A 14,588-nucleotide genomic window follows, 5' to 3' on the forward strand; every position below is an offset into this window, starting at 1 on the left:
AATGGCACCAATTCCAAGTAATTTAATCAGTGGAATTAAATGTACTTGATGCAATTTTGTCGCGATGGAAAATTCCCAACTCTGATTCTGTGGTTCAGACTTCAAAAGCTTGTCATCCAAGTTTGGTTTTGCTGTCAGCATGTTACTGGTACTGGCACTACCAAACTGGGAATGCAAAATGGGTCGTTGTAAATGTGTAGTCATAAAAAGCCAATTTCTAGATAATGTTTAATCACTGAAAAGGGCGGCACAGCAAGATGAAAAAGGTCACTGTTTGTATAATTATGACATTTTTCAGTTTGAATAATATACTTCTAACGGAGAATTTCTGAGTCATTCAACATTATAGAACTTCATTATTATTATTACTTAACAGGCCCATGGTACCGTGCTCTTCATGTCCAGGCCAAGTGGCCTGCAGACTTATAATCCATCCATTATCTTTATGGAATAAAAACTACCAAAGCTACAACGGAACAGAAAAACACACACAAAATAACAAATAAGGGGATAAGCATAGCTGACTTTTTTTTTAATGATATGCGATTAAATAAACAGTATAGAGGCTTCGTTGTGCAAAAAACTGACTGACGAGAGTTTAATTAAGTCAGCAGAGCCATTTTTGCAAAGTTTACACTAGAAGCTGAGGCGTGTTAAAACTAATGATCTGGTGTGAATGTCTCCACTACAGGCAGAGATAAAGGTCTTCAGGATGTTCTGACCTACTATGCACACACACACACACACACACACACACACAAGCACACACACACACACACACACTGAGAGAAATATTAAATTCAGGGCTTCATTAACTTTCGCCACCTGCCAAACAACTGACTCATACCACACCAGTGTCTCACTGAGAGCACTTTGCCACCATTTATTTCCTTTGAGCAGCAGTGGACTTACTCAAAATGCACAACTGTTGAGAAAATGAGCAGGTGAAAGCAGAGGTCTCTTTCAGACAAATCGCCGGTGTACCCGATGACTCACCAATGACAGATCACTCTGTACCCATGCATGCACATCCACACACTTCCACTCACTCACATTTTCTCTATGCCTACTCTGATCTAACCACAAAGACAGGACATTAAATTCTGTTCTGGATCTGTAGTGAGTTCAACTGAGCAGAACAAGTCCTCTACAGCAGGTAATAAAGCTTTCAACGCCAGCTACTTTTCCCACTGACATGGAGACGAATAAAATGGCAGGTTAACCATGACCTCAACGTGATGTATGTTACTGCAACAGTAAACAAGCAAGAGTGAAGCTGCAAATGTTGTCCTGAGGGAGGCACTAGAGTAAAAGTATTAAAGAATCCATAATAGACAGACCAGCAGTTCACTAAATCTATCAGGATTCATCCTCAGGGAACTATGAAAATCCAGGAAATTTCATGGAAATGTGGACTTAAGTTAGATTTTGAGATATATTTCTACACTTATTGTCATTGATTAAAAAGTGAAGAAAAATTAAAATGATGTGATTATTTTTTGAGTGGCCATGTATACTGTTTATGAAAGCCAATTTTGGCCAGTAAAAGGGAAAAACTCTTTTTTGGACTTCGTAATGTTTGACTTATTTTGACTTTTCACTTCATAATTGTTTTTCTGTGTGTGCCCAGGAACGTCACTTAAACTGTTTTTTGGGTTGTTTTGATAAGAAAAAATAATTTTCATACATAATATTAAAAAAGTGTACTCAATCAAACTGGTGTTGGTTGATTAAATACAAGAATGCCTTTTATCTGTTTTTGCAAATACCTCTTTAAATGTTGCCTATAAAAATAATGAAATTGAATACATTTTTGTCTTTTATTTAAGTTAAACTTTTCATCTGCTTTTTTTCCTTTTCTGATGGAAAATACATCAGATGCATTTTTTTATTCAATTGATACATTTTTGTTTATTTATGGTTAAATGTAAATATTATCTGGTTCACATATGATATATCGTGAGTAAAAAAATATGGTCATTCAAATATTTATTGTGCAAACCATATTTTATACAGTCTATGTGCAAACCCAGCTACACATTTATTAGTTATTCATAGCAGTTATTCATACCGGGCCAGATTGACACAGAAACAGCCCTTTGATAAAAGTGAATGTACAGGCAGAGTGGCAGCCTGCCGCTCTCCACCAATAGAGAGCGTCGGTGCGAGTTGGGGGCGGGTCCTGTGGGTGAGCATGTTTGACTGTACACTGCGCTCAGACAACTTGATACAGAGTAACAGTAAATCAGACAGAGCAGCTCCTACAGCACCACCAGTGAAATTGTAACCCCTGTTGCAAGTATTTTTGGCCGCTGATAGGACCGAGTGAGATCACTGCGGTCTCTTTTCTCGGATAGACTCAAGAGTTGTTCGGCAGGAGCAACGCAGGGACCGTTTTCAGTCTCATTTCTGCTATATCTCAATATTATATCACACTGGAAATGTCCGAAAACAAGCCGAATGATGAACCGAAGTTATCTACGACGGACAGGGTGGTGAAATGTAAGTGTAATTTTTCATGCCACGCTGAAACGACACGCTACCACAGCTCTCTGCCTCTGACCAGCAGCAGCAGACTTGGAGAATTCACAGTCGCAGCGAATGTAGACGAAAATTGTTTGCTGGCTATGGAGGAAGAAGGGTGTTAGCCGAGCTATGACAGCAGCAGTAAACTAGGAAGTGAGGGTAACTCCAGTTAGTAGACCAGAGCAACATTTTTCTTGAAATGTGTCACATTCTGCCTGTGAGGTGAGATATAGCCGCTTGTCTCTACATGCACTGTTTTCATACGCAACGGATTCAGGCAGCAGTGTGCCAGATGCATTTGTTCCATATACACAGTGCACAGCTTTACAGTATGCATGCAGATATTGCACAACCAGTGCAACCCAAGGGCGATTTTCCCTTATTTTGCATGCATCACCAAGCATAGTTTTACCAAGGCTCCCTTTTTTTCACCATTGCATAATACTACTTGATGTCGCCTATGTTTTGTAATCTCCCATTTGTGGGTGTTCATCGTGTGCCTTTAGTGTTCATGCCATATGGGGTGGTTCTTCCTGCCTTCTATGTTTACAGGTCTGACATTCCACCTTTGCAGTCTACTATAAGAACGCAGTAAAGATCATAATCAAGTCGACCTATCCCTTGAACACAGAGTAGCAGCATTGTAGCCTGCCCAGTTTCATGTCAGTTGACTAAAAGGCAGCACACTTAAGTTGCAGTATTAAAGCCAATTTCTGTGAGTATTTGAGCACTTTATTTGAGCTATTCTAACTGTCATTTATCATGCTGGAAGCCTCTCCTCAGAAGTAAGATGACAGAATGTGTTTATTTGTGCTGCCTGGTTGGGATCCAGCACTAGTTGCAACCATTATCCTCTCCAGCTCCCAGTACATCACAACAGGCATGTGCAGCAATCACAGTGTGCATACTCAGTAATTTTATTCAGGCTTAGTTGCAAGAGTTCAACCGGTTGAAATGATTAGATCATCAGTGACCATTAAGCACTAAGATTTTGTTGAGAAAGGAGTGTTCAGTGCTCAAAAGACCATGACTGGAATCATTGACTATATTAAAGGCAAGCCGGAGCTCTGGCTCACTAAGCTCTATCGCAAATATAGTTCCACTTGATTGCTTTGTTAGGCTTAGCTTGTGCCATTTGAAACGAAACATGATAACTGCAACGCTTTCTTTTCTGTTGCACGTACGGAGCTTAAACATTTGTGTTATGGGTACATTTTGCATAGGAAAAGGGATTCAATGTTAAAGAGAGTCACAGCATGTCTTGGGTGCTTTTGTGATGAATATTTCAAGAGATCATCCCCCTACAGTCTCCACCAACTTGAAAGGTAATGAAAAATAGATTTGACAAGTATGGGTTTTGAAGAGATTTAACATTATCACTGGGAGACTTGGCCGGTCGTGTTATACAGATCTACTTTTCCCTTTGTCACGCTGTGGAGATGCCATCGTATTGCACGTCTCAACACTGTATTTTCAGTACTCTGCTGTGTATTGGTCTGCTGTGGTCTTAAACAGGTTAAAATGTATTGATTAGTCGTTAGAGAGGCTGTCAGGGAATCTGAGAGGCCAGTTTCTAGGGCTCACTGTTGGGATCAGCAAAGTAATTTAACTCATTATTCATTCAAGTTTGGAGAAGTCAGTGTTTTGGTAATGCATCAGTATTATGACAACACAAACGCTGGCTGTGTACAAAGCAGCTCTCCAAAATAACTGCAGGCTATAGGTGTGAAGTAATTTGTTTTCAGCTGCCTAGTTTGCCCCGCTACAGTACAAGGTGTCAGTCCAACTTATCATAAGTGCTTTGCATCCACCTGTTTACAAAATGCATTATCATAATGCTCCTGAAAGCCACTGCCGCATAGTAATTACTCATAAGAGTTTAATCAGCTGAGGCAGGAGAAGTTGCATAATTTTTTTTTTATCATGCAGCTGTTTTGGGTTTACCTGGTTAGGCAGCATTTGTGGAAGGATTATGTTGTGACTCAACTGATAATCTTGGTTATTTTGTCAGATATTGTGGTCACGATGTTTTATCCTATTTTTACCGTATGGCCTCAACTAACGACTATTGTCATGATTTATGAACCTGTGGCTTAATCTTCAGCCCCTAAATGTAAAAAAAAATTAGTATAAAATGGTGATTCAAATTTTCTACAAATGAACTTTACATGCTCAAATGCCTGATTAACATAGCTAAACCCAAAGATGTTTATTATTATATCATATAAGATTAGCAAAAGCAGCAAATATTCACCTTAGTGAGCCTAAAGCAAGTGAATTTCTGGCACTTTTGTTTAAAACCATTTTTTCTCAGCTCAAATCAGCCATTATTAAGCATTATTTATTGGACATGTATCTTAAATTAAAATGAGTATTTGCAGACAATATAATAATTTCCAAATAGCTTGAATGTGGAAACTAGATCTTGCTCTACAGTTGTTTACTGAGTAATAGTTCTCCCTCAGTTAGATATAAAATAAGTAAACAGTGAGTAATATGGTGGTCATGGTGCACTCATGACAACCACCGTGCTCCAAAGCAAAATGAGCTCACTAATGGTGTTTTTCCGTCACCAGCTCAGGAGCAGGGCCTCTGAGCCCCCGATGGTGGGTCCTTCTCTATGAGTGGGGATGGATAACATCTGACATTTGACTTTTGAGGAGAGGCCCCCCATGCTCAGACATGCGTGGGTCGGAGAGATGGTGGTGGTGACAGCGGCGCAATGCCAGCCACTGATCCCAGCTGGATAGCCGAGTCATTTATAGAACAGAACATTAAGTAATGCCACATACTTGATCCTTGCCTTACATGTGATCACCTGCATATGATTCTGCTTCATGATCAGAATCTGGCATGTAAATCTGTTTCTTTCTTATCAGGTAAACAGTGTGTAATACAGAGATATAAAATTACCATTTGTCAGGAATTCCCCTCAGGCTGTTGTCATTCTCAGTTATATTTCCCTAATTAGCATGCATAAACCTCATCATTAGCTTAATTTGCATAGCAATAAGATTACTATGGGAAAGTTATAATAACTGCTGCTGCTATTAGCGATTAAATCCTGTGCCAGTCTGCTTCTGTCTGTAATTTTTTAGTTAAAGTTAAATTGTGTTGAATAGTTTGCCATATTTTTGTAAAGTCTAAAGTATATTGGTTTTACCAAATCTGGACATACAAACCATCAGTAACTACATCATTAGTTTGTTTTAGCCACATCATTTTTTCTTCTGCTAGGCCGTCAATTTTAATAAAGAGTGATTATACCGTACATGTGCTGCTTTGCAGGACAGAGACGAAGCACGCTAGACGACATTAAACTGTCTTTTAGATTGGCTTTTCAATATTCTTGCATAGTTGCAATTAAATTTGTCCTCAACTAAAGACGTTCTTTGACAACTAACACTCATCACTCGTTCTCCACAACAACAACAACAACAACAAAACAAAAAAAGCACCACTTTAACTCTTGTGTTAACCAGATTTGTGCTCATAAGATTATTGGAAATGTCATTCAGCATTAAAATAACTTAAAAATAGACTAAAAGAAATATTAGTTGACCAAGACCAAAACCCACTTAATATTTTGATTGCCTGCCAAAAAATGTCAGAGTTGATAGTGAGGATACAAAGATAAGGATCATTGTAATGCAATGTATTCACTCTATTACTCTTCCCCCTAATGGATTGAAATGATCTCCTCTGTTAGAGTTGCCTTAGAATTTGATTTATTAATGGTAGAAGGATTTCTTGACCCACTTTATAGGAAGTGTGAATGGACAAAGAAGGGCTGCTCAAACCTCTTTAGTATGATTATGATAAAAAAATAATAAGAGCCATTATTTTGGTCAGTACTAATTTTCCATGTTTGAATCCATCTTTTGTAATCCAGGTTGTTTTTGTTTGACCAGAACATAATAGTAAGGCTGAGATAAACAAATATTTTCATTATCAATTAATCTGCTGATTATTTTCTCAATTATTGATTTACATCTCAGTCTCTTAGAGTCTAACATGTATTTAAATGTCTTGTGTTCTCGGTCCAAAACCCATATTCAGTTTAACATGATATTAAAAAAAAAGAAGAAGCAGGAAATCTCTAACTCTAAGGGGCTGCAAACAGTTTCTGCAATTTTTGCATGAAAAGTTAATTTTGGTTAATAGATTAGCAAGATTTTTATACTTCTGTAAAATGAATTAATCAATAAGTCGACTAATTGCTGAAGCACTAAATTATCGTAGAGCTGAAATAGCGGAAAATGACTGAAAATATATCCCTAAACAACTTTAATAATAGATTTCTGTTAGTAATTTTGCAAGCAAAAATGCCAAAAACATTCCTCAGTTCCAGCTTCTAAATTGTGATATTTTTGGCTGTATTTCTTTGTCTTTTGTGATTTGCAGAAAAAAAGTAAAACCCAAATATGTCGTATTCATTTTTAAGAAATTGCGATGGGTATTTTCTGACATTTTTTAGTCAGAACAACTCACCCTTCTGAAAAATATCTTGCTGTTATTTGAATGCAAAGGATTTAGTTCTCCATACAGGTAAAAGCTTAGAATACTCTTGTTGGCAGCCACTTGTGTATTTAAGAAACAGAGTGGTTAATTAAAGCCTGTGATTGTTCAGACCGTTGACCTTTGAGTAGGGATCGCTTGATCTGTTGCACCAGAGCAAGCGCTTAAGTAGCAAACTGTCAATATCATACCCAATCAAGGTAATTTATTTGAGGATGAAAAAATCACGCTCATTATATTACTAATTGTACAGCTTAGTTTGCTTTCAGCTGCTGATTTTCAGCGTTTTCTTTCCAGGCTTCAACCTGGTCACGAAGAGAATTTAAGTTGGATGTGCGTGCCAGGCTGTTGCTTCCTGGGTGTTTTTAACTTTTCTGAATTGGGAAAAGTTGCAGTCTGTCAGTAATATAAGTCTTGAGGGATCCCCCCACTCCCTGTTTGCTGTCATGTCTCCTTGGCATGTGAAGGAGCCTGGGTGCTTGTGGCTGAGCGGCCGGCCGCCTCCTCCTCAGCATCTTTTGACAGCAGTCCACTCAAACGTCTCGACCTGGAAATGTCGCCTACAGCAGAAACTGTAAGTGACAAGAAGATAACCAAACAAGCGATTGAAGCCTGTTGTATGTGTCCCCTCGCCAAGCCTGCTGTGACGCAAGAGATGCTTTTGGCAGTTTTTGATAACAATATATTGCATCATGGCATGATAGGAAAGACCTCTGTTGTGATGTGATGCTCAGATACACAGTCTGTGGTATTCTGAACCTGAGTAAGTGCACCTTTACCGCTCATTAGATTAAAGAGGAATTAGGCTCTGTTGTGGATTTAGGGCACAGCAAAGCAGCGGATTTGGACAGATTAAGCTCCATATAGGGGGATAAAGGCGGCTCCGCTCAGAGGTTGTAATCTGACTCCATGCATTAGCTGCTGCTCTTGCTAATTCATGTGAACAAATGGATGTTGGGTCTTGATAAAGCAATAGGGGGAGAAAAACTGTTTACCTACCTTGGCTTTTTTAGATTGTTGCTAAGCCTATGAGTACAGTTGGGGGATTTGCAAGCATTTGAACTCACACTGTTGATACATTTGAACCAGTACAGCTGCTTTGAAGCTCATATGTTGAGGGACGGAGTTTTATTGCAGCTTTTTACTATTGAGGCTCATGATATGGTGCCTTACATGCGCCACATTTTCCTCTACAGCCACAAATGGCAAAACAGAAAAATTCCACTCCTGATTGCCCATACCCAAAGCAGCATCCATGAGCCACAGATCATAATGTTGCGCTTTGATATTTGGTTAAAATATTCGCCACCGTAAAAGAAACACTGAGCATTTCCCATTTCAAGGCTGGAAGACACCAACACTCTGCCCTTTTGTCAGCTACAGTGGCTAACAAAAGCGATTTGGAACAGGGACAGGAGTCGTGTGTCATTAGATCTCTCTCTGGAGCTGCTCGCAGCACAGTCACAAATCAATCAATACAGTCACAGCGTCTGCAAAACATGTAACTACATGTTGAGCTGTGAGTGTGGGGGAGGAGAGGCTAACCCACTGAACTGGGAGCTACTGGGTTGCTGGGTTATATTAGAGGCCAGCAGAGTAGTAAATCTGCTTTCTCACCTCAGGTCCCAGAAAATGGGATTTTGAGCGCCTAGAGTACACACTGTGTACATGCGCATTGGCTACAACATGGGTCACTTTTAGTTAATTTAGGAAGTGGATTTTTTTCAGAATGTAGATAGAGAAAACCATCTGTCACGGGACTGTTGCCAAATGCTGTTTAGCAAAAATTGAAAGCAAATGCTTTGTCAAGGGCTGTGAATCATTGGCTTAACAGAGACTTGATTTGTGTGTTGCTTTGTTTTCTGTCTTTTTTTTTTTTGCATAATTGGACTTTGTAAACTACAGTCTGATTTGGTAACTGTTAGCTAAAATCGGGCATTAAACACATGCTAAAACAATTGAGGCTGTTCTTATTTTTTGCATGGTAAATTGCAAAATAACAGCAGATATACATAATATAATTCTACAAAGGGGAAGACGTTTTTCAATTAGATGGCAATTATTTTTAACTTCAGCTTTTCCTTTACAACTGTGTCAAGCTGTAAGATTACTTTTAAACAAATAATATCTCAAACTCTGGTTTATTTATTTTCTTCTGTATAAATAAAAGTATACAAATACAATGAATAACCACACTGAAATGAGTCCAAACTGTTCAGCTCGTATCATCTACACCAGAGATGCATGATGTTCATAACTCACATCTGTTCATAAAGAAAGATTTAATGAGTAAAGATTGACGATTTAATATTTCATTGCTCTAAACAAATCAAACTGATATAACTGTACAACAGAAACAGTTCAGCATCTTGCCTCACAGTTCAAATAAAAAGCTTTGATACAATCTGTCCAACCAGATATCGTCAATTTATACTAGATACAAGTTTATTGATGAAATGCAAACCAACTTTAAAGAAGCATACCGCTGACTACTGTATCAGATGCTGTGTTTGTTTAGCAGTTTGAAAGCAGTTTGTCTCCATGTTATCAGCTGGCTATGATTTCATTATTAGAATAACAAATTATGAATTTCCCATTATCGGCCCGATATATATGGTGCATCCCTAGTCTCAGCAGTACTAATAATGTGGTAACGGTAACACTAATAATGGTAGTGACAGTACCAATTTCACCTTATTAGTACTTGTTATGGGAGGCAGTGTGTAGGAGTGTGCAGGTTGGGGGAGTGAAAGTGAATTAATGTGGCTGGGTGCTGTGGAGGAGCAGGTGGGTATAAAGGCAAATTTTAGACAGAAAGTACTGCAGCAGCTTCAGAAGTTGTCCAGTGAAAATACTGTGCCACCTTTACAGATGAGGATGCATCGAGTTTTAGAAATCTGGGAGCATTTTATTGGTTTTGCAAAGTCTACACAGTGATTTTTTTCCCCCTGTCCTAATAATTTCTGTCAGCTCTTACTTCAGGGATTCCTCAGTTTATCTGCAGTGCTTGATTGTAAAATACAGTGCCAGTAGTTATTAATCACAGTGATGTGATGACAGCTAGGAAGCGAAATGTATCGTAACGAATGCATCATTGATTCATTCTTTTTTTTTTTTTCCAAGCAGATTGATGCAGTTAAATCTGCATCATTTAAAATCAATGCATCAGTGCAATGAATGCATCCTTACACGATGAGCTTTATCATTAGCAAAGGAATTCTGTCTGTTTACATTTGGAATTGCCTGGATATTTATCTAACCCCAGCCCACAGGTATGCACACACACAGCCACCTCAAACCGCATGCTAAATGAGAAACCATTTTAGCGGCACTCCGTTATGTTCTATGCCTCCAAATAAAAGACGGTAATATTTTTATCGAGGACAAACCTCAGTTTGCACAAACATGCTGTATTTCAGCCTCAGTTTTCCTGCTTTACTTGTGTCTATTAGATGGAGGCGGCTCCTCGTGGTGAGAACATACCTGTATGCTAAATGGGAGACTTGTCTTCGTGGACTGGGACAAGCCCCTGCATGCTGCTGTGTGACAGATGCAAACATAGACACACTCTCCTGTGTTGTGCCAGGCGGTGGTTTGTATTTAAATATGGGTAAAATGAGTAAAGCCATCTGCGGGCTGCCTGTAAATGGTAGATTAGTAAGCAGAGAAAAGTCACCGCAGCAGGAGGGAGGTTGTAACTCATGCGTTGGTTCATCGACTCTGTGCATGTAGAGGGGGGAATGACATAGAAAGGGTGCACAATATCTCATGGTAGCTGTCTAGTCGAGATTGCCTCTTCTCTGCTATCATGTAGGCATTGGCACTTGTTGACACCCACACATGCACGCACACACATTGAAGCTGATGCAAATGTTCCTATGAAGAACTGATGAATATGCAGATTTATATCATATTCGGTTTTGTGTGAGGGAACAAACAAGAAGCACAGGCAGAAAACAACCTGCACACTTTATCCTGCATTATAGCGGGACAGGTAAAGTCAAACATCAGCTATGAGGGAGTTTGTTATGTTGACCTTACTGTGCCTTTTTATGCTACCACACCCTAAAAACTGTGAAAGAACACATTTTCTTCAAAACCATTGCACCCATTGGAGTGAATCCTGGGAATGACAGCCAGTGAAGCCTCATTTTCTCATTTCAGCCAACGCTGCCCAATCATTACTGTAGATTTCTCTTTCTTTGGGTGTTTGAGCCGAACAGGATTTCTCACAGTTATCTTCAGGTTGTATCGCTGCAGTCCACTGCGGCTTTATTTTGGCGGGGGCTCGGTTTGGCCGATCACTGAAGCATAGACACAGAGAATAAGCATCAGCCAACATGGCATCAGCACTGTGCATTTAGACAATTTGCCCAGTGGTTTCTGGCCAGTGACACGCTTCAGGCCTTCAATGCAGTATGACATTTTTCAGGGCATTTTCAGCGCTGGCAGCTTTTGACTATAAACCAGGAAACCTTTTGAAGTGAAGTATGTGTGGGACTTATAGTTAATGTCATGTGTCTCAGTCTGCTGGTTGTTTTTGCTGCACTATGAAATAGAGATGGGCATTTCAAGCAAAGGTACTTTACTGGGAATTATTTAAACATTCCTTGAAAAAAACTATGTAGTGCGTGGTTTACAGCTGAAATAAAGCTCTCCAGCATCTAAGTCCAGGACTAATGACAAAAAATTAGACATACTGTGCATTTATAGCAGTTAGCGTTGTCATATAAGACATAATGTTTTACATCTCTCAAGCTTATTTCAGAGACTGATGCATTTGCTGAAACTGCTGTGCTGTTCCAACATTCTGTGATATTATTTCCCATTCAGAGGAATTGTAATCCAACCTCAATATTTGAGGTCTTTTTGGAGACTTAAATAAATCCATAATGATAAGTTCAACACAAAATATCTTCTCTGATAACTTTCCCATTACCCCCCTCTCTACTGCTGTTGTTAGCATCTAGCTGTCCATGATGTGTTGGGTTGAGTCTGTCCACTAATAAGTGGGTGTGTTTCTGGCCAGTGGACTAATCAGAGGCTGTATTGACTCTATGGCAGTTTGGACAAGTCATTTCGGCTATCAGGCTAATAGAAAACATCTCAGTAGCATCTCTCCCTTCTCACAGCGCTGTTGCAAATTCTATTGTGCCCTCGGGCAGAAAGGAGCTGCACACACAGACGTTATGATGTTGCATAAACTACTGGATTTGTTATGATTTAATGACTATTCAAAAAAAAAAAAAAAAATATGACCCATCCTTACTGTGAAAGATTGCAAGGGATGGTTAACCCCACTTCCTCAGCTATTTATTTATCACTTCATTATTTCTGCTGCGGTTGGAGCAATGAATCTACTGCCGGCAGATTTTATCAGACAAGAAGAAAGTTGTTGTCATGTTGTTAACACAGTTCCTTTTCATTTCCAGACAAGTCAATGCTTTTAATCAACTTTTATAGATATACTTCATTGAGGCCTTAAGTCACAATGGGGGTAGTAATGAGAGCAATTGATTTATTTTATTTAAAAAAAAAAAAAATTAACAATGCTGTGCAAGCAAAGCCTATTCTCAATTTTTATCATAGAGCCTTTTCACACAAATATTTTTCTTTCTCACCTTCATTAAGCAAACGAACAAAAATGAGCTTAATTGAGGAAAGCAGTAATTAGAGATGAGTAAATAAGCCCATTGTATGCCATGTTTTTTCCTCTCTGTTCGTTCACTGTTGATCCTGCTCTGTGAAAAGACGATCCCGTGGGTGCTTTCCCTTTCTTTCAGGTGTTTGTTAGCCAACTAGCTAAAGTACCCAGTGTGTGGACGAGAGAGAAACTCCAGCTATACAAATACAGCTGGAGGTGAGTCGAGGCCCCAAGGTTTATTTACACTCATTCACACGCGTTAATTATAGACCACCTGGCTGAAAATTAACCCTTATTCCGCGAGGTGGTGAATTTGGTTGGTGTGTGCTTGTCTTAGTCATCATTGGATGTCAGCTTGTCCTATAATTGACCTGACAGGATGTTGACTGGCATTTGTGTAACGAGACCAGACACTATTTCCTGATGTTGGCGAACATGCTTTGTATTATATTTATTAATTCATTAATTTTTTTCCAGAGTTTTAGAAATCGCAACAATTTTTTTCTTGCAAGTTTTCATGTTATGACTGGATTATAGATTTAGCCCGTGGCTAAAACCAGCTTATAGATCTCTAAAAATGTGTCATGAGACAACGAGGCAAACATGGGTTAAGTTTGCCCCACGGCTGATTATGGCAGGCCTCTCAGTCACTCCTGCCCACATGCAGAGGAGAGGGAGGAGGACTGCTGCCTGGCCCACTCACTCAAAACACACTATGCAGAGGCTGACCACAGCCAGAGTCGTGACTGAGATGTGTGTTAGTTGGGAGGTTAGGGGGTGGACATACTGTAGAGGTGGCGTGTATTTGTTACCATGCCCTTGCTGTTTTGTCTGTTGAATCAGGCCCCAGGGTCAACTCAAAAAGGACCACCAGTGACACGCCATTACTGGCTCTCTTGGAATAGTCTGCTAGTTAAATTTCTCTTGGTTAAAGTCAGATTTAATTTACATTTTCTCCATAATAGACTGTAGCTCGCCAGCAAACAGAAGGCCGGTCCCAGACAGTCACAACCCCCCTGGAAGTAAAGCCGACTCTGAGTTGGCCTCCGCAGTTGCCAGGCCAAGGCGAGCACGATGATAGTGCAAACTGATATCTCATCAGTCTGAGCTCACAGTGTGCCTCTGTTAGCCAGATTGTGGAGAGGTTAGTGTGTCCCAGGGCTCCGATTGATTTTGTGCCTGTCCAAACCACGCTGGGGAGCCATACATTACAATGACCTATCATTTGAGCTTTAATGCCGTCCCGCTCCCTATCGGACCATTAGCAGTGGAGAGAGGCCTCATGGACTCCTGTTGTATCTTTTCGCTGTGAAGTGGGCCTGCCACTTATAAGCAGTTTGCTTTTTTGCTTTATTGATTTCATGCAGAGATATCCTGTTTCTCAGGCTGTGGTTGATGCACTTGTTAGCTGTCATTGTTGTGCATGTCCATACACGCGTCCATGTGTTTTCATACGTGTGTTGAGAAATGAAAGAACGTCAAACACCAGGAAGTAGCGGGAGCCTCCCATTCTGCTGAATTAGATTTTGTTGTGTGAAACTGAATCATGAAACTGTGGGAGACATGTTGCTTCAACAAGCTAATCTCGAGTCTGTGTTAGCTCTTGAGCCCAAGATGTGGGCCCATTGTTGGTAATTAATGCTGTTGTCACACCCCAGTCCTACACACACGCACACACACGCTCGCTCGCTCGCTAGCTGTCTTTGGCAGCTTGTTGGTTGCTTTGCTATACCATGCAAGCCTTTAATAGTGGCCCAGCCCCCACAGAAACTGGCATGGCTGAGGAGTGACACACAAGCTCACTGGCGCACAGTTACTGCTGTGAACACAAGTACGGCTATGTCCATGACACACAGTCTCAAGAAGACTACAGAGCACGATGGCTTTGACAGCATTTCTA

The 14,588-nt window shown here is 39.9% G+C and overlaps 1 protein-coding gene across 3 annotated transcripts in view; it reads left to right on the plus strand.

Annotated features, from left to right (window-relative positions):
- Positions 1–2,223: 2,223 nt before the first annotated feature.
- The window catches only part of LOC131989117 (protein phosphatase 3 catalytic subunit alpha), a 74,643-nt gene continuing 62,278 nt past the window's right edge, over positions 2,224–14,588 (plus strand). For 2 of the 3 annotated variants that reach the window (XM_059354290.1, XM_059354291.1), the window contains exon 1: positions 2,224–2,502. In XM_059354290.1, the coding sequence (XP_059210273.1) occupies positions 2,442–2,502 (61 nt within the window). In that variant the 5' untranslated portion in view covers positions 2,224–2,441. The remainder of the gene's footprint in view (positions 2,503–14,588) is intronic. The other variant, XM_059354292.1, reaches the window with a different exon arrangement.

The sequence above is a fragment of the Centropristis striata genome, chromosome 17, assembly GCF_030273125.1.
Source record: "Centropristis striata isolate RG_2023a ecotype Rhode Island chromosome 17, C.striata_1.0, whole genome shotgun sequence".
Classification (NCBI taxonomy): domain Eukaryota; kingdom Metazoa; phylum Chordata; class Actinopteri; order Perciformes; family Serranidae; genus Centropristis; species Centropristis striata.